The sequence below is a fragment of the Passer domesticus genome, chromosome 3 (assembly GCF_036417665.1).
Source record: "Passer domesticus isolate bPasDom1 chromosome 3, bPasDom1.hap1, whole genome shotgun sequence".
Taxonomy (NCBI): domain Eukaryota; kingdom Metazoa; phylum Chordata; class Aves; order Passeriformes; family Passeridae; genus Passer; species Passer domesticus.
The window spans coordinates 3666740-3694622 of NC_087476.1; the positions used below are offsets into that span (position 1 = coordinate 3666740).

The 27883-nt window shown below is 51.0% G+C and overlaps 1 protein-coding gene and 1 long non-coding RNA gene across 3 annotated transcripts; one reads left to right on the forward strand and one right to left on the reverse strand.

Moving 5' to 3' along the window:
* Positions 1-7648, forward strand: LOC135295825 (uncharacterized). Its single transcript, XR_010357897.1, has 2 exons — positions 1-107; positions 6494-7648. It is a non-coding gene; the product is annotated as an uncharacterized LOC135295825 (long non-coding RNA).
* FAM167A (family with sequence similarity 167 member A) lies at positions 7303-27738 on the reverse strand. Of its 2 annotated transcripts, none has more exons than XM_064411580.1 (3): positions 27051-27738; positions 19039-19582; positions 7303-10002 (listed from the first exon to the last, which is right to left on the reverse strand). In XM_064411580.1, exons 2-3 carry the CDS (start codon positions 19414-19416, stop codon positions 9739-9741), a joined length of 642 nt encoding a protein of 213 aa, XP_064267650.1. In that variant the 5' UTR covers positions 19417-19582; positions 27051-27738; the 3' UTR covers positions 7303-9738. The 2 variants fall into 2 exon arrangements, with proteins under 2 accessions (XP_064267650.1, XP_064267651.1); XM_064411581.1 differs by lacking the exon at positions 27051-27738 and adding an exon at positions 19724-20095.
* Between the last annotated feature and the right edge of the window lie 145 nt (positions 27739-27883).

Here is a 27883-nt window from a genome sequence, read left to right on the forward strand (position 1 = left end):
GTATTGAGGGCCCGGAGACAAAACGGGGCGAAGCTGAAAGGGGACCTTTCTTTCTTTGCTGCCCGGGAGATGGAAGGGAGCTGCGCATCGGGATTGAAAAGCCGCAGGTGATCAAACCCCGCGGAGCGGTGCGAGGGGAACAAAGCAGAGCAGGGGGGAGAGGGGAGGGCAGAGTAAACACTCCACGGGGATCTGATGGCAAAGAAAGGAGCTGCCAGGCTGAGCTGGATCTGCCGGGCTGGAGCTCATTAAAAGCCGTGTTTCCTCCGGGCTGTGATGCCAAGGGTGAGGTGATGAAGGGTGGGAGTGAGGCGGGAGGAAGGCAGGGTGACATCCAGGAAAAGTGTGTCCCTGTGTCCTGTACAGGCTGGGATGGGCACACACACTCAGGGTGATCCAGGGTGTGCAGAGGGCCCATCTGAATTCCCCCGTGCCTCGAGCAGCAGCTGAAGGATTGCAGCTGAACTTCTGCAAGGGCAAGAGCTTGGCTTGGGGTCAGAGTCAGGTTTGGGTTGGAAGGGACACTGGGGGTCACCTAGACTGAGGTTTCCCTCGAGCTGGTTACTCAGGGTTGTGTCCACATGACTTTTAAAAATCTCCAGGGAAGTATAAATCCAGAAGCACAGAATGGTTTTTGTTGGAAGGGACCTTAAAGTTCATCCCATTCCATCCCTGCCATGGGCAGGGACACCTTCCACTATCCCAGGTTGTTCCAAACCCTGTCCAACCTTCTTGGACACTCCCAGGGATCCAGCAGCAGCCACAACTTCTCTGGGCAGCCTGTACCATGGCCTTACCAACCTCACAGTGAAGATTTTCTTCCTGAGATCTAATCTAAATATCCCCTCTTCTAGTTTAGAACAGCTCCCATTGTCCTGTTACTCCCTGCCCATGTAAAAAGTTGTTCATCCTCTTTTTTTACAATCCCCTTTAGGCTCTGGAAGGGCTCTGAGGTGTCCCTGGATCCTTCTCTTCTCCAGATGAGCACCCCCAGCTCTCCCAGCCTGGCTCCAGAGCAGAGGGGCTCCAGCCCTTGGAGCATCTCCTTGACCTCCTCTGGATCTGCTCCAGTGATTCCATGTCCTTATGCTCCATCCAGGGGTGGATTCAGTGCTCCAGGCTGAATGTCACAGGGAGGGAGCCCCTGCTCAGTTCTGTCCACACCCACCAGAATTTGACCTGCTGTTCATAAAGGAGAAGGAGCAGAGAAAATCTGGGGTCAGGGGTGGCAGGTGGGGCACTCAGAGCTGTGAAATAACTGGACTTGCACGTGGAGAGAAGCTTGAGAAGCTCTAGGCTGAGGATTTTGGGTTTCAGGAGAGTTAACTTCAGCTTTTTGGGGAACTCTGAGGTTGCCATGAAGAGGAGAAGGTGTCCAAGACAGCTGGCTAATTTATTTTTAAAGAAAACTCATTCAGAGCTTGGGAACAAACCCTGCCTTTGCTCATGAAAATCAGGAATTTCAGCACAAAGCCTCCTTGGCTAATTAAGACACTTCTTAGTGAGCTGAGCTGTTAAAAGGGAGCATACAAGAAATGGAAATAAGGAGGGGAAATGAAAGAAGAGTGCAAATGCAAGGCTGGGGTACTTAGGGATGAATGCTGGAGGGCTGAGGACCAGCTGGAGCAGAGAGTGGCCAGGGATGCTGAGAGTGACAAAAAAAGGGGGTTGCAAGTGTTTTAACAGCACACTTCAGGGGAAATGTGTGTGGGTTGTTGGATGGGGGGACAGCCTCACAAAGGGTGATTATGGCAAGGGTTGAATTCCCTTCTTTGCCTCAGTTTCTATATGCCAGACTTGCTCCAAGATTCTGCACAGAACAGCAGTGTTTGGGAAGGAGAATAACCAGCAGCTGGGGAAATAAAATTTTAGGGGTTGTTTAGTGAAATTAAATGTATTTACATCCATGAGACTGGATGAGAATGCTCTAAGGGAACTCCGTGGTGGAATTGTGGGGCTGCTGCCTGTCATCTACAAAAAACTCCTGGTGTCTGATCTCTGCCCACCCTCAGGTGTCTCCAAGATTTATACACACCTTAAAAAAGGAAAAAAAAGGAGGATTTGGAAAGCTCTGGATGTCAGCCCCACCTTAGGTCCTGGAAAAATCATGGAGCGTGTCCTCTGGGAATTAATTTCTGAGAAGACCAGAACTCACAGATTCCAAATTTAATTCTCTGGAGGCTGGTGCACAAGGTGCTCTGCAGAAATGGAATTCCACGTGAGAGGAAGCACACAAAGCAATCAGCCTTTCTTCTTCTGTGCCAACAGCTTTGAACTGGGCCCAGGAGGAAGGGCTGGCATTTTGAGGAAGTGAAGAAATCCCTCAGGAATAAAGTCCCAGTGCTAAATCCTTTCCTTCCCTGCCAGAACTGGGAAGAAATTATGAACAATGAGGCAAATTACGCTTCACCCTGTGGCACATGGCAAATCTCAAGATTTTTGCCCCAAGATCAATCCCTGCCCTTGCTTATCTTGAAGGCAGGATGGGAAAATGGTGAAAAACTCCAAAAAGAGCTTTTCCCAGGAAATATGACTGGGTATATACAGCCAGCTCCAGGCTTGAAATGTTCCTTTAGCTCAGGGCAGGGGCTCAGCCTGGCTCTTGTGTGACATCCTGGTTTTTCCCACCTGGGGAGATTTTTTGGTGGCTGTTTTTTTTGCCCAAAGGAAGGATTTCCAGGAGCTCCACAACCTGCCATCCTTCACAGAGGTGCTGGAGACTGCAGCTCCTCCCTGCAGAGCCCCTGGGACATCCTCCCTCTGCCATCCTCCCCTCCTGCATGGCAAGGAGCTCTCTGATAAATAATTCCCTTTTTTTTTTGGCTGATTTCATGCTGTTACTAGGAAACCTCCTGGCATCCCTGAGACTGTAACTCAGAGCAGGCTGGCAGCTAATGGAGATAATTAAGATTTTATGGCCACCTTTCTGAACGAGCTGGCCATCCCTCCCTGTGGGGGTCTCAGAGGTCTGGGGTCCTCTGTCTGTGCTGAGTGGGCTTGGAAGAGACCCAGGGAAGGGAAAATTACTTCTTCAGGACTTTGCTGGAGCTGGATTGGGACTGGGAGCAAACAAAAAAGTTGAGGAGCATTTCCATGTGCTGGATTTCAATCGTCATCCCAGTCCCTGGCATGGGTTAGGCACAGGACAACAACTCCCAGGCAAAGTCTGGGAGCTTTCATGGACCAGGGACATTCCTAAGATGAAGTTTGGTGTGGCTGCTGTTCTGTAATTAATAATATTAATCAGATGGGCTTGATCAGATTGGGCACTTGGCCTTAGGCCACAGGCTGGGTCCTGGTTGCTGGTGAAGACACAGCTCCTGCTGTTCCCATCCAAATGAGTGATTCCACTGCTGGGGGAGAGGTTTGTGTGCCACAAGTCAAGAAATCTTTGCCTCTACAGCTTTGGCTTAAAAATGCACTGGGGAATTGTCCCTTTGCAAGATCTCTGAGTCCTCAGTGATTGCTCTCTGTAAGAAAGGATTCTTGCACTCTGTCCTGGCTGAGTTTCCTCAGCTCTGTGGGTGAACTGAACAGCACCAGGGTCACTCCTGTGCCCAGGATTCCAGCTGGTACAGCCCAGACAGGTTCGTATGGTTAAAGCCTCATGCCTCCAGAGAGGTAGCAGCACCCAGGCTGGCAGTTTGGGATGATCCCTGGCTCCCACAACTCCTGAACCCAACCTGCTGGTTGGGCTGGACCTACACCATGCCAGGAACCTCATGGAGCAGGCAGAGCCCACCCTTGGCAAGCCACAATGCAAAGGCACCAAAGCCTGGGCTGGAATTGGCAGCCTGGGAAGGGAGCAGCACAGTCTGAAAAGCTGCTGCCTTCACAGGATGAGTCTGAGAGAACTGAGAATTGATTTCTCTGATCTGGTTAGAAGCCTTGCAATGGGCTTTCAGTTGTAATTCACCTGCAGGACAAGATTTTCTCTAAAATCCCAGTCCCAACAGCTCCCAGGACATGCTGAGGTGTTCACACCTGGGAGTCCAGGAGGCGCTCAGCCGCATCTCCAGCTGAGCACCCACAGCAGGGGCCCTCCCAAATCTCATTTCCCACCTTATAACCACAGGAAAACCCCTCTCCCTGGAGCGGCAGGAAGGAGCTGACCTTTGCAGACCTCCACAGGGCACTGTCAGCAGCATTCCTGCTTGCCACTGAGCTGCCTCCTTGGCTACCCAGGCTGGGAGCTCCCTCTGTCCCCCCCGAGCAATCCCTATCCAGGAGAGATCCCCTCGCAGCACATGGCATTTCTGGAGCAGCTCCTTCCTGCCCCCATTGTTCCTGGGAAAGGCAGACAATGATCTAAGAATGCAAAACTCCTGAAACCCCTCCAGAAAGCCGAAATTTATGAGCAGCCTGTTCCAACTGGCAGAGGGAAGCTGTCAGTGGAACAAAAACATTGTGTAATAACCCCCCTCCTTCCCCTCATCCCCCCTCTGGGGGGAGCTGAGACAGCCACAAGGGAGAGGGGGGTCGGGGAAGGAGCAGTGGTGAGGCACTGATCATTCCTCACTGAGGATTGACTGGGTTGGAAGGGGAAATAAAGATTATCTCATTCCAATCTCCACCTTCCACCATCCCAGGTTGCTCCAAGCCCTGTCCAGCCCGACCTTGGACACTTCCAGGGATGGGACAGCCACAACTTTGGCACTGCAGACCCCTCTCAGTGGCTGCCCCAGAGCATTTTAAAGCACATTTAGGTGCTGAGGGCAACAGTGACCAGAATGGTTTGTCTGACCACAGGGGCTCTGTAAAATCCACCTTTTGCAAGGATGGGGCCAGCCCAGGTCCTGGCTGCTCTGAATGATGATGGTTTCTGGGTGAATGAAGGTGGCTTCTTGATCCTCCTTCATAAAATAGATTGAAAAGGTGAAAGATGAAAGGCTGAGAGCAGGAGTTTTGCCCAAATTCAATTGTTGCTTACCTTAAATTCCACATTTTCATTTCACCTTAACTTCCCAGCCATTGGGACCTGGGGCTCCCAGGAGTGAGTGTGATCATCCAGGGCTCAGGAGTGTCCTGAGCCTGGAGAGGGGAGGGAAGTGCTGCCCTCACCTTCCCAGATTTCCCAGGTCACACGGAGATGAGTGAGGATTTTTGGAGTGGTTTGCACATCTTTGGGTGCTGCTCCTCTGGCCAGCATCTGGTTTGTGAGTGATGCCAGAGGGGTGGTTCCTGCCAGGTTTTGGGATGTCTCCCTCCCACGTGTCCTTCCCCTCAGACACAACACTTGGTTGTAAAACGTGCAGAGGGGGAAGCGAGCCTGGCTCCAGTTCTGGTGTGGAGCCTGCCACCTCCTCCTTGCACTCCCTTGTTTTTTCCTTCCCCCTCCTCCTGTCTGCCTTGATCTGAAGGAAAACCCACTCAGCAGAGAGTGTCAGGCTGTGAAATAAACCCACGAGGTGCTGGGAATACTCCAGATGGGATTTGTTCCCATATGTATCCATATCTATAGCATCTATATCTATAAAAAAGGTTAAACTGTGATAGTTGAAATCCTGTGTAGCAGAGTCAATCTGAAAATCCAGACTTTAAGTCCTTAAATGTGTCATTCCTTGGCTTTCCTGGTGCAAGGGAACCCAGTGTGGTGTTCTCTGACAGAGTCTCCACTGAATTTAATTAAGGTTTATGGAGGAGGTTGTGGGAGACCTCAGATCACTCACTGATTATGGGATATCACTTCCCGTGCCAAAAGAGTGAGGAATGAGACACTTTGCTGGGAACAATGACCCTTTTCATCATTTCTGCTTAGGGGCTGTGGCAGAGGAGCAAGGTCCTGTCCATTACTAGGTCGTGGCAGCTCATGCCAGGGAGAGCAGCCAGCTGATTGTGAAGTAAAATGTATAAAATTGCTTTGTGCTTCCTCTTAATTGACCCAAAGGAAGTAGAAGAAAAAAAGAAACCTGGGCCAATTAATTTTTAACTGATTTTTTTATGGTAAGAAATGTAGAGCTTTGGACTGACTAAAACTTCAGTGATTGGGTCTCGCTGAAAAAGAGAAAGTGGAAAAGTTTTATTCAGGCTCCTTCAAGGAAAAAAATTTAACAGTTAACAGTAAGACAATGTTTGAATGAAAATGAAGTGTTAATGTCTCAGCTGTAATTTAAAATTTTTAGAACTATTTTTGCAGAATCACAGCATGATTTGGGTTGGAAGGGACCTTAAAGTTCATCCAGTTCCAACCCCTGCCATGGGCAGGAACACCTTCCACTATCCCAGGCTGCTCCAAGCCCCATTCAGCCTGGCCTTGGACACTTCCAGGGATCCAGGGGCAGCCACAGCTTCTCTGGGCACCCTGTGCCAGAGCCTCCCCACCCTCACCGGGAACAATTTCCTCCTCAATTAAGCAAAAGAATTTAAGTGATGTATTTAAATTTTGAGTAAAAGCAAAGCTTATACAATTAAAATGCTAGACTGGTTCCCCCCTTTAAAATTTGCATTGAGCTTTTGGGGGCAAGGAAGAATAATCTGAAATTTTATCTTCCAGTTAGCCTGGAGAAATCCATGGTCCTCCAGCCTGGCCACCTCAATTAAAAATGCATTAATTATTCCCATGGATTAGTCTCAAACTGGCTCCTCCATTTCACAAGCAACGTGTCTCACTGCTGGGTGGCTGAGAACAACACTGGAATCAGTGCCCAGAAGATTCCTGCTTCCAAGAGATGGAGCAGCAGCCACTGGTGCTCCAGATGGAGATGCAGCTTTGATTTGTTGGTCTACAAAGGAGCATTTTTTGGATGGACTTCAGCAGAACCAACCTTGATTTCCACCAGATTTTCTCTCCAGGCATCTGGGAAAGGGAATGTGGCTCTAAGCCACAGGAGAGGAACCAACCCTCGAGGGCTTGAATCATCTCATTGTGGACAGCTGAGACCTGCAGGCTCCTGTCTGGGAATTTTGTGATGGGAGCAATGACATGTCCTCATGTTTCTCAAATCTGACCCAAAAATTGGGTGACTTTTAATTTTAAACAAAATTCAGCAAAAATCAGATCTATTTCTATTTATTTTTCCTCCCTAGCCTGATATCTTTGAAGCCTGGACCCACTTTTCTCTCAGTGGCTAACTAACATCAAAAATAATTTTTTTTTTTTTGCTTTCTTCCTCATTGGTTTTTGTCCAAACACACCATAAGTGCTCCAACCTTATTTTCCTCCCATCTCTTCTGGACTGCCATGTGGAGCTGATGGGCTTGAGTGGATACAAAAACCTGCCAGGAAAAAACCTGGCACACCTGTAATCCTGGAACACACCATCCTGGTGCTTCCCCGACACAGTGAGAGACCAGAGGCAGAAATCAATACAGACAGAGGTTTTATAATTAAAAAATTGTGCATTTTGACAAACAGCTGGCAGTTACACTCATCCCTCTTCCCCCTTAATGCAGAAAATACATGTCTGGAACCCAGACGTCTGATTTTCTAATGCCACGTGTAATGACCCACAAAGACTGTGCTTGAATTAACCCCTGTTTTGGCTACCAGACAAGAGCCCAAAGGCAGGCTCACCCTGTACTCGACTCCATTTGGCCCTAGAGAGAACCAATCCCCCTTTCCAAGGCATTATTTTCATGGAAAAGACACCATTTCTATCTTCTGACTGAAAACGTCTCTGAAAATCAACATGTGGGACACAAAGTGATTTATTTTTATGAAAAAAGTAAACAAAGAAGAATTTTAATGAGGTGGGGTTTTTTTTCCAAGATGTCCACGGGGAAGTAAGGCTGTTCCTAGTAAACTGAACGGCACCATGGCTGGTTGTTTTGTCCAGAGGGCCAAGTGACAGTCTGGTCACAACCCAAAATAAACTTTCCTCACCTGGGGAGCACAAGATTCAGCACCCAGGCGTGGTGCTGATGGTACAGATAAAGCTCTGGTGCCTAAAATTCCTCCTTCCTTAGCAGAAAGAAAAGACACTCAGGGAGCTTTGGAGTGGATGGGGAGGCACCACCAGGGGTTGTGGGGACGGAGGGCAGATCTCAGCTCAGAGTCCCCAGCCCCACCTGTGACCCCCTTGATTCATCCCTACCGTGCAGACCTGTGGAGGCACATGAATTATTTGTCTTCTCTGCACCAGCCTAAAGCTCCCTGTGGCACCCCAGGTCTGGAAGTGTCCTTGCATCCTCCCAGGCACGTCGGAGTCCTGCCGGATCCCGGTTCCCGTCGCGTTTCGGAACAAAGGCGCGAACCCAGCCCGGAGCCTCGCGGGAGAGGCGTCCTTTGGGCTCAGATGCACACACACAGCGACTGACACACACACACACAGAGCTCACGGACAGCTACAGGCACATCGACACAGCCACAGCTTCCAGAGCAGTGGGATTGCTCCTCCTGCTCCTTCCCAGGCCTGTTCAGCCAAGAGCTGCTCCTGCTCGGGCACGTGGGGAGGAGCAGAGTTGGGCTGAGATCCTAGAATGGTTTGGGTTGGACAGGACCGTAAAGATCATCTGATTCCAACCCTCCTGCCATGGGCAGGGACTCCATGAGCAGGATTGTTCCACTCTGACAGGGTCAGGAGTGGGGTGGGCACAGGAGGGAGAGCCTGAAGGCATCCACGCTTGATCTGCACTCTCTTGGGTGCCAGGTGTCCCAAAATTACCATGGCAAGACCTTTGGAGTCCCTTGCTGGGCAGCACCAGAGATCTCTGCCCCCCGTGCCAGGTACAGGCAGCCATGTGCACTGAAAGGCAAGAAAACACAGCATCCATCTCACATTCTGCTGGGCAGGGAGAGAACCCCATGTGTTGCTGCAGGTCCGAAGCTCATCACAGCAATTTCTCCCTTTAATTTTAAGTCCCATTTTGAGTTCATTACCCAAAAGTCCCCTTTCTCCTCTTGAAGTCCCTCTCTCTGATGGATGTGTGCTGCTACAGAGGATCCAGGGTTTGCTGGTGCTGCTATTGGGGGTTGTCAGCCAATTGATTTCTCTGACAGGAAACGTCTTGAGTACAACATTTCCTTGTTTTCAGGGTGAACCACAGGGTGCCTTGTGGCTGACAACAGAATCCAACAGGATCAGAAAGGTGTATTGCTCTGGATATGACTTCCAGGGCACACAGGAGACTTCTGGTCAGCTGGAATCTCTGAATGTGCCCATGCTGAGTCCATCATCTATACCACAGGCAAAATGAAGCTGTAGTGCCCTGGACTCTATAAGCAATCCAACAAACTCATCTTCTCACCACTTCCTGGGGCTGGTACCATTTAACCCACAGTCCTTTGCTTGGCTCCTTCCCACTGGAAATCAACTTCCCACCCGAAACAGCTCCATGGATCCCACACTTGGAGCAGCAGAGGCTGAGGGCTGGTGCCCAAGGGGACATCCACGGAGGAGAGCAATGTTGCTCCAGCCTTGGAGGAGGGGAAGGGAAAGGGAAGAGGGATTTTTCTTTGTGGCTGATTTTTGACCCCTCCTTTGATTTTTGAGCACAACCACCCACACTGAGCTGCGTCCTGTGGGAGGAAGAGGAGGAGAAGGGACTTGGCAAAGGAGCTGAGTGCATGTGTTGGGTCTGGATGCTCTCCAGGCTTCTTCCACACAGGTCCTGCCTTCCCCATGAGATCCCCAGGCCGTTCCAGTGCCAATCCCCACGCTGCCACCAAGACCAGCTGCAGGTTCCCTGTTTGCTCCCGTTCCCTCTGCTCCTCCTTGGCCTCTCCTCACCCAGCCACGAGGCAGAGAGAGCCCTCTCCCTCTTTCTCCCCCATCCTTCCCTCTCCTTCCCCCTCCCCGTTCAGCATAGCGAGAACCGGCGGGAGTTGATGTTCATCTTGGTGACCCCGATGAGCTTGAGGGGCGTGGAGAGGCTGAAGGAGCTGACGAGGGGGAAGTCACAGAAGAGGTCGGCGAGCTCGTCCCTCTCCTCCAGCTCGTAGGTGGCATCGTTGAGCATGCGCTGGTGCAGGTGGCACGTCTGCTCGATCTTCAGCTTGTTGATGTCGCTGCGCAGCCGCATCAGCTGCCTGGCCAGCTGCTGGTCCTGCAGGCGCATTTCTGCCTGCAACGGGGAGGGAAGAGGGGTTTTAGTGGCAAATTCGCTGCCTCCCTGCTCCAGGCTGCACCAGATGGTGGGGAATGGAAGGATGTTGAGGTGCTTGGATGCGTCCAAGAAGGGCGACAAGGCTGGTGAAGCTTGATGTAGCTCAAGCTACGTCAGGGAAGGTATAGGTTGGATATTAGGAAAAAATAATAATAATAAAGTACTGGAATGCTCTTCCCAGGGAGGTGGTAGAATCACCATCTCTGGATGTGTTTAAATAAAGACTGGACATGGCACTTGGTGCTATAGTCTAGTTGAGGTGTTAGGTTGGACTCGATGATCTCTTCCAGCCTCATTATTCTGTGATTCTGTGAAGGGTCTGGAGCACTAGCCCTGGTAAAGAGGGGCTGGGGGGGCTCAGTCTGAAGAAAAGGAGACTCAGGGGAGACCTCATCACTCTGCACAAGTCCCTGTTAGAAGGTGCAGCGAGGTGGGGGTCAGGTTCTGCTCCCAGGGAACAGCAACAGGATGAGGGGACACAGCCTTAAGCTGCTCCAGAGGAAGTTTAGGCTGGACATTAGGAAAAAGTCCTTTACATAAAGAGTGATTGGGCATGGAGTGGGCTGCCCAGGGAGGTGATAGAGTCACCATCCCTGGGGGGGTTTAAAAAAAGGCTGAATGTGTCATGGTCAGGTTGACAAGGTGGTGTCATGTCATAGGTTGGACTCAATCTCAAAGGTCTTTTCCAACCTAGCTGATTCTGTGAACTCATCTAGAGGTGCTCAGTCTGTGAAGGAGACAGGGATCTTCCAAGCCAGCAATGCATCCCAAAAAAAATACCAGCTCAGGATGGGGAATTTTTAACAATTGAGAAATCTGTGCCTGCTCATATTTTCAGGAGCACCAGGAAAGTGGAATCAAAGCTGTGCCAAGGCTGTTGGCTTGGGTATCTGTCAGGCTTCAGAGCCTCCATTTCAACATTAAACAAAGCCCAAATTAATTTTGCTCATAAGGCAGCAGCCACAGGGAGACAGAGCAATTAGAGGTGGAAAGGACCAATTAAAAGAACACTAAATAACTGATCCCCAAATACTCAGCCTGGGTTTCTAGCCTGCATAAATCAGAGCTGGCCCATGACAGAGTCCACCTCATCTGTGGATTATTTTATCTCAGTAATTTGAAGTGGCTCTCAGGATGGGACCTCCATGGTTTCCCACAGGACACAAAACTACAACCTCCAAGCTAATGATCTAAGTGTTTTGGAGGTATTTTTTTCTCCCCTGGCACCTGGTTTGGGAAGGTGGAAGATTCAGAAGTAATGAAAGGAAAGAGGTCTTTTATTAGAAAAAAAAAAAAATCTAGCTCATAATTAAGAAAATTCACTGCCACAGGATGCTGTGGGTAGTGAAGGAAGGAGTGAACACTTGGTGTGGGAGTCAGCCTGGAAAACAGGGGAAGGCAGGGCTGGAAAAGCAAAGCAAGACAATTCCCACTTCCCACCCCACTTCCCTCCTCACAGAAAAGCAACAAAACCACAAAAGCTACAAAGAGAAGAAGGTGGGAAAGAAGCTGAACAGGCTCACAGGAGGGGCTGGAACAGGATGATCTCCAAGGCCCCTTCCAACTCAGCCAGTTCTAGGAGACTGTGATTCTACATTTTGGGATAAATTTCCCTTTCCTGGATTTTAGCAGCATGGATGTGATCAGACCATATCAGTTTCCCTCCAGGCTGAAAATTAGCTGCTCAGTTTGTGGGTACAGACACAGCTCTGGGGGAAGGGGGTAAATTATTCCTGGCCTGGTGGCTTGTGCGTGAAGATACAGGAGAGAAGGGAGGAGGGAAGACCCACAGAGACCCTGGTATTCCTACATGAGACCTTTCCATGACCCCTTTCCAAGGGCTGCTGTGAGGAGGGTGTGAACCAGAGCAGCCTCAGGGTTGTTTTAGCTTGTGCCATAATCCTTCCTCCTCCAGGCAAGCAGAGAATCCCAGAATGATTTGGGTTGGAAGAGACTTTAAAGCTCATCCAGTTCCACCCCTGCCATGGGCAGGGACACCTTCCACTATCCCAGGTTGCTCCAAGCCCATCCAACCTGGCCTCGGACCAGGGATGGGAACTTGTGCAAGGGCCTCACCACTCTCACAGGGAAAAGTTATTTTCTAATATCTAAATCCCTTCAAACCCAAACCATTCTATGATTCTCTGACACTACAGAGGCATCCTGGAGGACCTTGTCTTATGCTCCCAGACAGCAATAAGACTCCAGCTTGGTTGTCTGGAGAGGATTAAGTCACCTTTGTACCAATCTCTGAGTGAATCTCTCTCTCTCTCTCAGGAAATCTCTCTCAAATTGTTGGCAGGGTTGTGGTAAATTACCTTTATCAAAAAAACCCCACTATTTCCTCTCAGACCTCATAACCTGTGCCCCCAGCAAAGCAATGCCACTTGGCAGCTTTCATTCTTCCACCTGAGCTACAATAAAAAACCCCAAACTATTCTGTTGGTATTTTGCCCTGTCTCACAACAAATGCTGACATTTTATCAGGAGGTGATCACAGGTGTTATTGAAGTGACCCTGGGTCATTCTTTCTTCTTGGTGTATCAAGTTACCTAAGAAATGCCAACAAAGGCTTTCATTGAATATTTGGAAGAATGTGGGATTAAAAAAGCCTCTGCTGTCAAAAAAAAAAAAAAAGAAAAAAGAAAAAAGAAAAAATCCCCAACATTTAAAAGAGAATTATGAGGCCATTGTGCAGAGAGCTGTGAGTTATAGGTGCTTTTTTTTTTCTCTTACAAACCAGCTTTACATTTTTTGACTGCTTTTTGTTTTCCCTCTTTTGAGGAATCTGTTTGATTTCACACAAGCTGGAAGGCAAAGCCCTCTAGAAAATAAAGATAAGGAACAAAGCCTGGCAGTGGTTGACTAAAACCATGTGGATGTGGCACTTGGGGACATGGTTTAGTGGCAGCCTTGGCAGTGCTGGGTTAAGAGCTGGACTCAATGATCTTTGAGGGCTTTTCCAGCCTTAAGAATTCCATGTTTCTATGAGAGGATGATGTGCACAAGGAGGAGATGGAAGATGGGGTGAGGGCTGTCACTGCCTGTGCTCCTTGGAAGGCTGCCTTGTCTTCCCAAGGGCTTGGGAGTTCCTAGCCTGGTGACAGGTCCTGTGGAGGCAGCTCTGTGGGGTGACAGCTGGGCAAAGGGTGGAGCTCATGAAAACTGAGCTGCTCTGCAGGGCATGAACTCTCACTCCCCACACTCATCCCTGGGGCTTGGCTTGAGATGCAAACCCCCTGCCCTGCATCCATGGAGTACCATTAAACACTGCTCTGTTCAAACCCCCCCAGAATATTTAATGGAATTTCAGCCAGAACCCAGGAATCCTCCTTCTCCTTCCCTTTCCCAGAGGCTCTGCACAAATACTAAAGCCATTCCCCCCGTCCCATGCTGAGGACCAAACAATCACTGGAAAGGATGAGTGATGTCCCTTGAAAAGCAGCGTTGTCAGGCCAGCAGAGCCCACAAAGCTGCCTGGCAATGAATAATGGGATTACAGGGGCCACACCACGGGAAGCCGTGGGGTTTTTGGTTTGCAGAGTTCACCCACGAGGTAACTCCACACTCCAGTTCATCCGTGTGAGGCAGCAGCAGGATCCCACACACGGATGCAGCATCCTGGAGAAACCTGTGGGGAGCATCCAGCAGAAGCCAGGCTTTGGATTTCCTTTGATCCTCTCATGGCAAGGGCAGGAAGAGCCTCAGGTGTGTCTTGCTCATGAAAACCAACATTTTAACACATTCTGCCCCAGCTGTTTCTCACCAGCATGGATGGGGAATGTTGTTGGAAAGGACAGGATGTCACGTTGAAATTCCAGGCTGGAAGGGGGAACAAAACTCAGGTCCTTCCTGGCAGTAAAGCAACTGCTGGATTTAAATGCAAAGCTGGACCACCAGATTTTATTAATCTAGGGGGGATTTTCTGCTTGGATTGAGCCTCAGAGTCTCCCAGGGATGTTTAACAGAGGTGAGAGAGAGAAAGCTCTGGATATATTTTTTCCTGATTTCCAGTCTAGGTGGCTCATCCTAAATAGCTACAAGCAATTGCCTTCAATTTTGTCTTCAACAGAGAGGAAGACCAATAATTTTCCCATTTCCAGCAGTCCATCTTTTCTCTGCATTGCTTTTGAGGGATTTTCAGCAGGCAGCACCTCGAGGCACAGAGATGAGGAGCTCTGTGAGATTTCCCTCTCTTCCCAAAAGAGAAGAATCCCATGGATAAAGTCCCAGCCTGGCCCATGAAGGTCAGGGGGATGGTCTGTGGAGAGGCAGCTGCTCCCACAGGGCCAGCTCTTTTTATTTCCAAAAGATCAAAATAAACTGAAATGTGAATTGGCACTTTCCTGAGTGCAAGCACAAAGAAGCGCAGGCCACTTGTCAGATCCTTGCTGAACCCTTCAAACCAGCCCACACTGTCTGTGTTTTGGTTTGGGGCTTCTTCAGAGGTGCTCAGATGCCACCCTGTCATGGCTAATTTTAGGTGCTCACGCCCTTGTGGTGCAACCCACAGCCCCAGATGAGTTAACCCAGATCTTTCTGGAGTGCCTGGGAGTTCTCCACCACCACCAGGAGAGCTTTCTTTGCCAGCTGGACCATGCCATGGGTCCCAAGTCTCACTCTTCCTCAGAGTTGTTTAGGCTGTGTTGACTCCCTCTCTCCCCAAAGCAGTGGCTGCACCAAACTGACCCTTGGGGATGCTCCTGTTCCATAACAAATCCTAAACTCTTCCCTAGTTTCAGCAATTTAACAGTGGAAGTCACAGAGTCACAGAATGGTCTGGGTTGGAAAGGACTTTAAAACTCATCTTATTCCACCCCCTGCCATGGCCAGGGACACCTTCCACTATCCCAGATTTCTCCAAGCACTGTCCAGCCTGACCTTGGACACTTCCAGGGATCCAGGGGCAGCCACAGCTTCTCTGGGCACCCTGTGCCAGGGCCTCCCCACCCTCATAATGAGGAAATTTTGTGCTGCATTGTTGTTTAAATTCACTCAAGAACTTGTTCAGCCAATATGAGTATCCCAAATGGAAATAAAAGCATTTAATATTTAATTTAAAGGAATCTGACTGACAGGACATAGGTGTTTTATGATTTCCCAGGAGGGCCCATCAGAAATGTGTGTTCCTTTTCGAGTCTTTCCTGCATTCTGTCTCACACCCCTCAGATTTCAGTGCCAAACTGGTGAATTTGAGATAGAAAACTCATTTTTTCCTAAAAGGACAAAGTTAGAACTGTTCTAAGATGTCCCTGTTCACAGGGCTGTACTTTAGCCATACTTAGGAGGGAGAGGACTTTGAGTGAATAATTTTATAACTTGTAAAACCTGGCAAATTTCAGAAGGAAAGAGCAAAGTGTGACCCCTCCAGCCCTCGAGTCTGTCACCATCCCTGGGCTGGTGATGGCTTTGCTCTCAGCACAGATGAGGAGCTGCCACACTTGACAGTGCAAAGGCAAACACAAGGGCAGAGAAGAGGCAGGAGGAGCTGGGGAGGGAAATGCTCCAGCCCCAGGGCAGCTCAGCACGAGCTGAGAGCTGCAATTTGCTCCTACACCTCCACAGAGCCTCTCAGCACAAAAACAAGAGCAGTTTGCATGTCTGAATCAATCAGTTTCTCGGGGCCAGGTTCTCAGCAGGGCCCAGCTGACGTGGCTGGCTGGGTTTGTGTCAGTCCCACAAACCTGGGCCTGGCACGGGTCACGCGAGGTGACAGGCCCAGAAAAGCAGATAGACAATAAAACATTGTTTTGGTTTTTTTTTTATTTTGCTTCAGTTCTCAATGTGAGCAGTCTGAACCTGGCTGAAGTCAAATCAGAGCAGACTCTGAAGACACAGAGGAAAATTTCTGCGTTAGATGATGGCTTTTGTGTGTGTTGGGAGTGACAAGAGACAGGGCAAGAGGAAAAGGCCTCAAGTTGCACCAAGAGAGGTTTAAATTGGATATTAGGAAAAAAATTCTTCAGCAAAAGGATTTTCCAGCCCTAGCACAACTGCCCAGAACAGTGGAGGAGTCCCCATCCCAGGAGGGATTTGAAAGCTGTGTGTGTGGCTTGGGGACATGGTTTAGTGCTGGCCTTGGCAGTGCTGGGGAGTGGCTGGACTCGATCTTAAAGGGCTTTCCCAACCTAAACCCTTCTATGATACACCAAATTTACTCTCCTGCCTCTGCTGCTTTTAGCTGGGATAGAGTTAAATCCAAACCTGGGTGGTCCTGTACAAATTGCCTGATGGGAACAGTCCCCAGCATGTGCAAACTCCTGAAGCTCCAAGTGCTTGGCAGGAGCTCCTGGGACAAGTCAGAACCATTCCAGGGTGATGCAGTTGAAACAACCCAGCCTGAACACGCTGGGAGCTGTGCTGAGGGCTGGGGGTGATGGAGCTGCACACTCTGCATTTCTCTCCCTAAGGACAGGGCTGCTGCACTTCTTTCCTGCATGGAAAGAATCCCCACATTCACCAGCTTTTGCCCCTTCATTGGCTAGGTGAACCCTACAGACCCTAAATAACCTCATTGTGGAATCACAGAATCATGGAAGGGTTTGGGTGGGAAGGGACCTTAAAACTCATCTTGTCCACCTTGCCATGGGCAGGGACACCTTCCATTATCCCAGGTCACTCCAAGCCCCATCCAGCCTGGCCTTGGACACTTCCAGGGATCCAGGAGCAGCTACAACTTCTCTGGGCATCCTATGGCAGGGCTTCACCACCCTCACAGGGAACAATTCCTTCCCAGTATCCCATCTAACCCTGCCCTCTGGCAGTGGGAAGCCATTCCCTGTGTCCTGTCCCGCCAGGTCGTTGTCCCAAGTCCCTCTCCATCTTTCTTGTAGGCTCCTTCAGGAACTGAAAGACACCATTAGCTCCTCCCAAAGCCTTCTCCAGGCTGAACAATCCCAATTGTCTCAGCCTTTCCTCATAGCAGAGCTGCTCCATCCCTCTGCTCATCCTGGTGCCTCCTCTGGACTCCTTCCAGCAGCTCCAGGTCCTCCCTGTGCTGGGTCAGCTCTGCAGGTGGGGTCTCACCTGAGAGGGGCAGAGGGGGCTGAATCCCCTCTCCCCTGTCCCCTGCTGCCCACACTGGGGGATCAGCCCAGGGTCTGGCTGGTTTCTGGGCTTCATTCTGCTGTGGAACCTTCCTGATGGCTTTGCTACCACAGCAAGGAAAGGCAAGGAAAAATCTCTGTGTTGGGATCTTTGGAAGCTTCTTCCTTTACTTGAGAAGAAACTGCATTTCACCCTTGAAATGTAATGTGAAATGCACCTTTTGGTTCCAGCACCATGTGATGGGATGGCCTGGCTGTGCTCCCTCTGCCTGCTGGCAGCTCTTACCCACACTCGTGCCTCCAGCTCAGCTATTTCACCCTGTAGTCAGTCAAAAAATTGCTCTCTCTTTTGGGGAAATTGTTCTAAATTACCAGTCACGTCCAGATCCAGCAAAGACCGGTATAATTAAGTGGCTGGGAAATGGAAAGTGAGGAACAATTAGGGTTTGCTTGGCCTTTTCTGGTCTTTAATTCAAACTTTCAGTTTTTGACAGATGGTGGTTTAGATACCACACCCGAGTTTAAGGGGTAGAATCAGACTCTGACACAATTTGTACTTCCATCATGGGCAGAGATTGAAAGAAAACCCCAAATCTTTTAAAATTCAGGGTTCTGAGAAGGAAAATCTGCTTCTTACTCTCTTTGATCATCTTGAGATTTGGGGTTTCCATCAAGTGTGAATTTAAGATTACACCCAGATTCAGGTCACAGATCTGGAGCTGAGGCTCTCCAGAGCACTGAGGGGTTGTAGGGGATCATCTCAAAGCTGTTCCTAATAGTTCTGAATTCCTGAAAGCATGATCCTAAGAAACCAAGTCACCAAAGTGCAATATCCAGAGCCACCTCTGTAAATGAATCCTCACTGGACCAGGGGAGCTGGGTGAATGCAGCAACAGAAAGTTGACAAATCAACGTTATCTGAAGCAAAAGTCACAAAGAAATCTTTAAAACTGTTATTAATTTTTGTGAGAAGCTTTCCTCAAAGATTTCAGTGTTTCTCAAAAACAAAGTGTCTGCACAAGAACATTTTCACAAGTGTTGGCCACAAGTGATGTCCCAGCCCCCGTTGCAAATATTCCTGCTGGGACTCACAGGCAAAACTCCAACTGGGCAACAGAAACAAAGCCACGTGTCATGAGTCACTTCCAGTGTTTTGGGCCAAATAATAAAGAAATTTCATGCCAGTGATGAGAAGGGAAGTGTGTTTTTGTTGTCTGATTGATTCTACTCTTGTGAAGAGCACCTGAGCTCAGTCTCCAGCTGCTCTGACAGTGACATCCCCCTCCTATCGACCTCCAGAGAATCACAGAATACCCTGAGCTGGAAGGGACCCACAAGGATCATCAAGTCCAACTCCTGGCCCTGCACAGGACAACCCCAAAATCACTGTATGAGCCTGAGAGTGTTTTCCAAACATTTCTTGAGCTCTGTCAGGATTGGTGCATCCCCCTGGGAATTATCCCCAGGCTGTGCTGACTCCTGAGCTCGGCTGGGAGCTGGGTCAGGCCCAGGATAAATTTGTGCCAAAAACCATGATAGCAAAGTGACAGAGAAAAGGTGAATTCCAGCCCTGGCTCTCTGAATTTTCCTAGCACAGGTTCCTAGAAAAGACAAAGCATTTTTGTTCCCTCCTTTTCTGTGAAATGTCCAGCACATAACCACCAGAAATAAACAGATGTGGGAGACAGAGCCCAAGGCTGGCATGGGGGGATGACTGAAATGTGAACAGGGTTTGAATCAAGAAAAAAGCAACAGAAGATGAGCCTGGAAGAGCCAGGTGTGGCAAACACAATGAGTGATGGAAAATACAATGAGTGATGGAAAACACAAGGACTGATTGTTGCCTTTCCACCTGGGGCTGAAGGCAGGTGGCAACAAGGAGTTTCCCCACTCTTTCATTTTTATCCCTCTTGAAAATTTGTGCTAACAGGGACAGGCAATCACTTACCAGCTCCTTCCTGAGCCACGTCAGAGCTTCGTCAATGCTCTCAAAGCCACCTATCCTCCCTGAGGTGACAGTCCCCTTGTCCTGGGCAGGGCTCCCGTTGAGGTGCAGCTGCACCTTCCTCATGGGGACAGTCTCCCCCGGGGTCTTTTTGGCCTTGGTGGCCTCATCCTCCCTGTCTCCCTCTGACTGGGGGCTCTTCCAAGCCTGCTCCTCCAGCTTTGCCTTCCATTCCAAGTAGGAAGGGCGCCTGGTCTCCAGTCTCAGCTTCTCTGTCAATGCCTTGAGGGTCCTCAGGTGATCATCTGGAGGAGGAACCCCCCCCGAGCCAGCATCCGTGCTGTCCAGAGCCTCTTCTATTTGGATTTGGGGCACAGACATCCTGTCTGGGAGTCCAAAGGCATAGAGGTGGGCTGGAAAGGACCAGGGATGGAGATGAGAATGCTCAAGGTGTGACCAGGTGTCACAAGGGGTTCAGCGCAGCTCCCTGGAGGACAGCTGAGGTGTGGGTCCCTCCTCAAGCACCAAACCAGCCTTGAATGAACACCTAGAAGAAGAAAAAAAAAAAAGGATTGGTTTTGAGAAGGAAAAGGGAGTGAGGAAAGTGAGACAGCTCTTGCTGGAGCAGGGGAGTGAGGGTTTTGGGAGAGGCTCAGTGCCAAGGTGCTGCAGGGGAGGGTGACCTCACCTCGGTTATCTGAGTGCTCTGGGGCAGGAACAGACAGGCTCTGGCTTTTAGCAAAGCTCTGGTTACCTACACCTCCAATCTTAACTCAAGGGGCCACAGAAGGGTGGCCAATGAGGCCAGGAGACATTCCCAGACCCCAAGGTCCTCTGGAGACAGCAGTGGCTGCTGCTGGATGTTGGGCTGTCTGGTTTTGCTCATCTTCTGCCTGGCAAACCCACATTTCCCCATCTGAGCAAATCAGGCCCAGATGAAATAGGGAAACCTGAAAGAGGGGAAGTTTAGATTAAATATTAGGGAGAAATTCTTCCCTGTGAGGGTGGGGAGGCCCTGGCACAGATTGCCCAGAGAAGCTGTGGCTGCCCCTGGATCCCTGGCAGTGTCCAAGGCCAGGCTGGATGAGGCTTGGAGCAGCCTGGGACAGTGGGAGGTGTCCCTGTCCATAGCAGGGGGTGGAGTCTTTAAGGTCCTTCCAACAAACCATTCTGTGATTCTGCAAACCCAAACTTCTCCCAAGAGTTTGAGTCAAAAGGAGAACTGGAAAAAGGGACTCATTCTTCCCCACACCACACTCCCCTCCAGTTTAAGATCTGAGTTTAGTTTAAGATCTGTTTAAGATCTGGGTTTAGTTCTGGGTTTGCTAAAGCTGCAGCCTGAGGATTCAGCTCCCTCCTGGCCCCCTGGCTCCAGTCAGGAACATGGCCCCAGCCAGGGGAGGAACTAACAGTGGGGCTGGCATGGTCTGGGCTTAGACACCCAGGGAGACTTGGACTTGTGGTTTCCATCTCTGGCCACGTCCAGTTTGTCCAGTAGGAATGGTCCCTTGTAAACACCCCTAGGTGCAGCAGCACAGAGAAGCCAGGACCTTCCTCCCCACTTCTCTTCCTGCCAGCACTCATGGAAGCTGTGCCCAAAGCTGGTCTGACAAACCCTGGGACCTGGAGGGGCAGAAAACTCCTCAAGAGTTAAGCTCAGGCAGCTTCCGTGTTCATTTGCCAGCAGGATCAGATAAAGACATTCTCAAGGTCGTGTGCTCATCTATAGCTGAGCTAGGAATAGATCCAGAGCTCTCCTCTGAACATCAGGCACAAAACAAAACGCTTTTCGGCCTGCCTGGTGAGGTGCCTGGAAAACCAGGCAGGATGTGTGCAGCTTCCTAGAGTTAGTTACCCAGCCATTCCTCTCCCTGCCATTTCCACAAAGGCATGTGCAGCTCTGAAATCCAGACCATAATTACGCCTCTCCAACCTTTTGAGTAAGAAGATTCAATTTAAAATAAACACTGAGTGAGAGTAAGACTTATCCCGACAATTGTGTGGGGGGCACACGAGCTGGAGGAGGAGTTGTGAGTGTACACACAGACAGTGTGGGGGTGGAGGATTAGTCATGTTGTGCTCTCCTTCCTGCTCCTATTTATGTTAATGAGAGTTTTACAGGGAGAGGGAGCACACACAGACACTCTGGCTGGTTGAAGCCAACAGCTCTCGTGCCTGGAACAGCAACAATTTTCCTTCTTCTGTTGAAAAAGAGAAGGGAAAGCAGTGGGCTGCCCTGGTGGAAAGGTGCTCTGCAGGGCTCAGGGCATGTCGATGAATTTACCTTTCCTCCTGCTCCAGCCTCCCCAAATCAATAAAGAAAAACAAGTAATGACTCTAAAGACCTCGTTTCTGAGCTTTTTTCTCTGTTCTATGAGACCTCTGTGGAGATTGTTGAGAGTGGCCCAAACCCAGCAGTCCCAGAGTGCTGCAATTTCACACTGGGCTGCTGGATTTGCTAATCCCCAGCAAAGATCATATTTTTATCATTTTCTGGATGCCACAGCTACAAAACAGAGCCCCACACAAACTCTTTTGTCCTGCTTTTCAGCATGTATGGAATCCTCAGGGTGGCAATGGCCCCTGGTATTTGAGCCCTGGGCACAGCTCAGTTATCATTTAGAGCATTGGAGCATGAAAACAGAACAGCAGCTTGGAGCATCCCCTTTGTCACAACCCTGCTGTCATCTCCCCCTCCCTGTCACCGCAACTCCCAGCAGCTTTGGAGGAGATTTGGTTTTTCTACCCTAAAAGCAGCATTGATTCAGCCCATCCTTCACTTTCTCTCTGGTGTAAGATGAAACATCTCATTCCCTCTGCAGGGACACCCCCTAAATTGGCAGCATTCCTCAGCCTGTCCAAACTCCAAAGTGACAGAAGGGAGCCACCTCTAGTTTCCTATCAATATCTTGGATTTGGCTCAAAGACCTGCTGTGGAGAAAGAGATCTGAAAGTTTTAAGTGTGAGAAAAATGCCCTTGTGCTGTAACACAAACCCTTAGAGTTACCAAATTCCCAGGAACAAGCCTGCCTCTGGCTCAAATCCACATCCTCCCAGTCTCCCTGCCCTAGGCCTGGCTCCCCCTGGGCTAGCCTGTGTGAGGGGATTTAAGTGATTAATCCTTGATTTGTCTCATTATCACACCTGCCACAGGGAGTTTGTGCCACTCCTAATTAGGGGTGACGAGTTCAGCCCCAAAACAGGGTGAGGGTTTGCTCACACCTCGCTAAGAACCTCTGCTCATGGGTTCCCCCCTTCCCTTAGATGAATCCTGAAAGCACAGAGCACAACAGGTCACTGAGACAGCAATAAAAAACACTTTAATTTCTTTCTTGTGTTAGGTTTCCACTGGAGAAGTCAACTGACCTACCCCAAGGGATCAGCAGAAGCACCAGCCGAGGATGGAGAAATAATAGGAATGTTAAACTGGGAGTTCAGCAATTAGCCCAGGAGGAGCTGTGGGGAGCAAATTATTCTTCTTCCTTCACTGTTCCTGGTGGACTGTGGGTTCCTCTAACACCATTTCTTATTGCAGAAGAGCAGCAGTGGCTGCAGGAGTCTGTGTTAGAGGAATTCTGCTCCTCTGGAGGCTGGGAAGGCAAAAAAGCCTCGATATGAGACAAAAGCTCAGCTGATAGAAACTTTTTTGCCCACACACACCACGGGTGACGCTTCTGGCGTGGAGCAAACAGGGCAGAGGCAATGCTTCAGGCTGTGAATGACCTTCAAAAAGCACCTCAGCCCCTTTGTGCCTCAGTTTCCCTCTCACTGAGAAGTCAGTCCGTGCACCTGGCCTTCAGGGGAAAAGCTCTGAGGGTTTTCAGAGATGTACAGAATTCACCTCTGTGTCCCCAGCTCTCATCTGAGTGCTCGTGCTCACACTCCAGTGGGTGCAGGGACACCCCCTGTGATCCGTGGAGTTTGGGATCTGGTTCCCCTGATTCCATTTGCTCTGAAGGGTTCACAGGGCTCACACAGATATCCCCTGCTCCTACAGAGAAAACCCCTGGAGTAAATCCAACCTGCCAGCACCACCACCCAGCTCTGCAGCCCCCAGCAGCAGAGGAGGACCCTGAGCCTGGAAAGGTGGGATGAAGGAACACCAAGGTGGGGACAGTGCCTGGTGTGCAGGGAGAGCTCTGTTTGCCTCCCTCCATGCACAGCAATGACACGGGGATGGGGTGGGGGTGACTGACCCCCCTGGAGGACTCTGACCCACCCTGAGTGTCTGCAGCAGGCTGGGAGAGGGGCAGAGAGGAGGAGATGCCAGTGAGAAGGGGTTGCCATAGCAATGGAGTACTCTGGCTGCTCACGGAGGTGGATGGATGTTCCGGAGCATCCTCAGGGCAGCAGAGACTCTGAGGCCTCAGGAATGGGGTGAGGGAAGGAGAGACCCATCAGGATCAACGCTGCAGCTCCCTGGAGCTGGTGGTTCCCTTTCAGGGTGGTTGCACATCACTCATTCCTTTCCCCACGCCAGAATGAGCTCTGTCAGGAGAGGAGCTGCTGTGCTGTGTGGGTTTGGTGAGCTGGGGGTTCCTCACCCTGCCAGAGCCCCCCCATCCTGCTGGCTCTGCACAAGGGTCCTGCAGAGGTGGAGAACAAATCCCCAGCCACTCCTCTAACCCTGAGGAGAGCTGGTTTCCCTGGATTTTATTACTCAGTGTTTACCCATCCAGCTGAAATCCTCTCCTGCAGAAAACCAGCCTGGTCCCAAAGTGACCTTCAGCTTCCCTCCCTTCAAAAGGACAAAATCCCAGCACCAGGAAGATCTGCCTGATCCCAAGGAGCCAGGACACCCTCCAGGGCTGGAATTGGTGCTGTCAGGATCAGATGCTCTCTGCCTGCTCAGGATGGTCGGGACAGGATGGAAAGGGCTCTGCCCATGCTGGAGGAGTCATGGCAGAGCCCTCAGTGACACTGAGCATGGTGCCCATGGAGACCTTCTGGCCACACTCCTGTCTCTGAGCTTGTTCCTTTCCCCATGGAAAAATGACAGCACTGATGGGACCAAAATGGGCATTAAAGGCATAGATGTGGACATGGCATTCACAGAAAAATGGGGAAAAGGGAAAGAGAGGGGCTTTCCATTCACATATGACCTGGAGCAAGATGAGGGTTTGCTCCAGCACATCTTTCTGCCCAGATGGCCTCCAGAAAGAGCCCTGAACACTGCAAGGGAGGAGGGAAGAGCAGTGGGGGCTGCAGAAATCCACCAGAGGAGTGGAGAGATGCAGAGATGGCTGCCCCAGCCCTGGCAGTGTCCCAGGCCAGGTTGGACAGGGCTTGGAGCAACCTGGGATAGTGGAAGGTGTCCCTGTCCATGGGAAGGGTGGATGAGATTTATGGAAGGGGCCTCCCTTCCAGCCCAAACCATTTTGTGATTCTGTGAGATTAGAGGGGACCAGTTTGCACTCCCTGCCCCAAGGCACTTCTCCCTGGCTGATTTCCAGCATCACCAGCAGAGTCAGAACCTGTTTCAGTAAACACATCTGCACCTCCCTGCCCGACTACACCTCATCCCTCCTGTGTCCCCCACACAGCTTCTAGCAGGCTCCTGGTGAGGGAGCAGGGCTGAGGCTGCTGCCTGCTTCAGAGGGACCCTTGCAGCTCCATTTTCAAACCAGTTAGGCTCTCCTCCATCAGCAGATTTCCAGGCTTTGTGTGGAAATCCTGCATGAAGAAGTGTTTGGCATTCCAGCAAACCAGTCTTCCAGTCAGCTGGAAGTAGCTGCAAACTGGGGAGCTGAACAGGGTCAATGTTTACAACCCACGAGCCCAAACCAGGTAGGATTCCTTTTAGGAGGGAAAGGATTAAGGAGCAGAAGCAAAGGCAAGTTTTCAGGCTCTTGGTGAAGTCACCATGTCCACCCTCAGTGTGTTCTGAGCTCTGTGGAGCCATGGATCATGGACAAGGGTTTCATCTGCACTCACTGACCCAGGCTCCCTGCAGGTTTTGGAGCTGATCTTGGAAGTGGCACAGCCAACCTGTTCCCAGAGATGCCCCCAAAGGACCTGTGGCTTGGCACAGCTGGTTGTTCCCCCTTTTTCCCCACTGACACCCCAGACATGGCCACGTTTCAGCAAGGACAGGCAGGGATCTCTGCCCGTGTGCCCAGGGTAATGAAAAGGGCTGGGATTCCTTGGGAATGAGCCAGGGCAGGCTGAGAAATGCTCTCTTCCCAGGAGACTAGCACAGGGAGCTATTTTTTCCCCAGATGCAGCATGCAAGGGTGTGTTTTCAGAAAGAAAAAACCAACCTAACCTTTTTGTTTTGTTTTGTTGGGCTCCAATCTGCCCAGCGCCGAGCTCAGCCCCTGCAGGGACAACACCAGGGCCAGCTCCCACTGGAGACCCCCAGGCTCCAAGTTAACATGATCAGGGGAGTGGGGTCAGCCCCTCGGTGACCCCCTAATCCCCTTTACATGCCCCCTGTCCCATCCAATTATCCAAACCGTGATCGTCCAACCTCCGTCCTCAGACCTGTCTTCTCCCAGTGCTGAGCTGCACCGTGGGATTTAATATCATTTAAGATCAGCTGGTTGCAAACAGACCCTCCTCTCCCTTCCCCCCCGAAGGGCTACGCTGCTCTGAGGCTGATTATTTTTATTTATTTTTTTCTTTTTTTTTCCCCTGCAGTGTCTCTGCTACATTTTGCAAACACCTAATGGCTGCGGGGCTGTTGCAAGCCCAGAGCCCGGCAGAAGCCGGATTCCTCCCGTTCTGCTGGATTTTTGTGGTGTACAGACACCCCCCCATGAAGGATGGGGGGGAATTTAATGGGCACTTGAAGGCAGGGAAGAGCTGGGATGCAAAAACCAGCAGCAGTGCTGAAATGATGGCTGGCACAGAGCAAACCCACGGCAGCCAAAACAGGCTCGTTCCCGCTGGAAAGTGGGGAGTTCCTCGGATGCAGGGGACGAGCAGACAAAGCCAGAGGAATCAGCTGGGCACAGCTCCTCGCTGGAAGCCGGGAACTTGGTTTCCATCCATCCCCACCTCCCCCACCTCCGCCTCCGCTGAGGTCTCCGATGTGGAAAAGCTCCGGAGGGTGCAGGATTGTGGAATAACAGGGGGAGCACGGCAGGGGGAACAGGGAGGGGTGTCCTTAGAGAGGTGTCTGTGCAGGGAGAGGTGCCAGCCAGCCCGGAGCGGAGCGGTCCGGGCTGTGGGATTGGGATTGGGATGGGGATGCTGCCCTGGTGAGCAGCACCCGGGGCGTTCGGGCTGGGCTTGCACAAACACTCGTGCTGGGAGGGGTGCGGGCTGGGGCTATTATTTTAACAATTAGCCCCAAGCTGTTATAAAGGGCTCTGAAGAAATTCTGGCTGGGTTTTTTTGTTGGTTTTTTTTTTTCCCCTCTCCTCGGTGTAAACGTGAGCTGCGAGGGCCAGAGCCGAGCAGGTGGAAACCTGCTCTGCTCAGCGCACGGTGCCTGATTCAAAAACCCGAGGTAGCTACGCCCTGCGAGGCCACCACGCTCATCCCACCATGTCTGCACTGCACAAACCCACAAACCATTCCGGGTTTGGAAAGGTTTCCAGGGCTCCCGCACATCCCAAGCTGGGGGGGCAGAGGGAGCAACAGGTGATTGTCCCGAAACCCGGGCAGCCTGTCCCCTGTCACACCTCACCCTTGCGAGGAAAAATCCTCCTGGAGCGGGTGAGAAGCCCCTCGCTGCTCCCGGCTGGGAGCAAAAAAATCCACAAACATCACGGGAAAGGAGGATTCAGACATCCCCAGTCAATGGGGAGCCATGTCCAGGGAATGTCGGCGGGGCAGGACATTGCGGCAGGGGGGACACTTTGCAAATCCCAGCCCCGCCACAGCAGAGCCAGACCAGAACTCGCCAGACCCCGGTGCTGAGCTGGTGCTCGCTGGGGTCCCCATCACATCACCCCTCCCTGCTGCTCCTGGGGTCCCCCCCAGCCCCGGGCAGCTCTCCCACAGCTCCCGTGCTGGGTGTCCCCAGGGTGGCTGTGTCCCCCCCGAGCCGCCACCAGCCCCAAACTTACCGGGGCTGGAATCAGAGAGGGGGTGGCACGGACATCTCGGCTCCCTCCTCGCACCCAGGGTCCCCAACTTGGTGTTTGCAGAGCGGTGTCACCAGTGCCTCCCGGAGTCTGTCTCATCCTCCTCCTCTGTGTCTCGCTTCAGAAATCTGTGCGTGTGGTGGTTGGTTTGTTTTTGGTTGGTTTTTTTTTTTTTTCATTTAGGGGACTCTTTTTTTTTTTTTTTTTTTTTCTTCCCCAGCGGTTGCGTCAGGGCTGTTGCCTGGAGACAGGCGAGCTATTCCAGTTTGAGCTTTTCAGTGCCGGTTTCCTCTCTCTCTTTCATTCATACCACCAAGCCCTGAACCTACCTCCCACCAAGCAATAACCCTGGAGAGACCTGGAAGGGAGGAGCTGCACAGCCCGGGTCCTAAACATCCTCCGGCACCCAGGAGAGGGAGGAACATCAGCGATGCTTTCGGCGTGGAGAGCAGGGATGGAGCGGTCCAGTGGAGGGCAGGTTCCCTCAAGGCTTGCAGGAGATGCCCGGAGAGCTGCTGTGCTCCTGAAGGAATCTGTGGCTCTTCCCGACACCAACCTGCTGGTGTCCTCATGCTGACCGTGTTTCTTACCATGGATATCAGCCCCCCTCCAAGGAGTTTGGGGTCCTCTGGCATTCGGGAGAGCTTTGGGATGGCGATATCCAGGCGCCACAGCTTGCCCACTGCGTGTGCAGAGGGGAATTTTGCAGGGATGCATCAGCATCCAGGGTGGTGCCTCGGGGCTCCCTGGCTGGTACCATCCATCCCCGGGCAGAAACCAGCTTAGGAATCAGCCTGTGCCTGAATTTTGTGCTG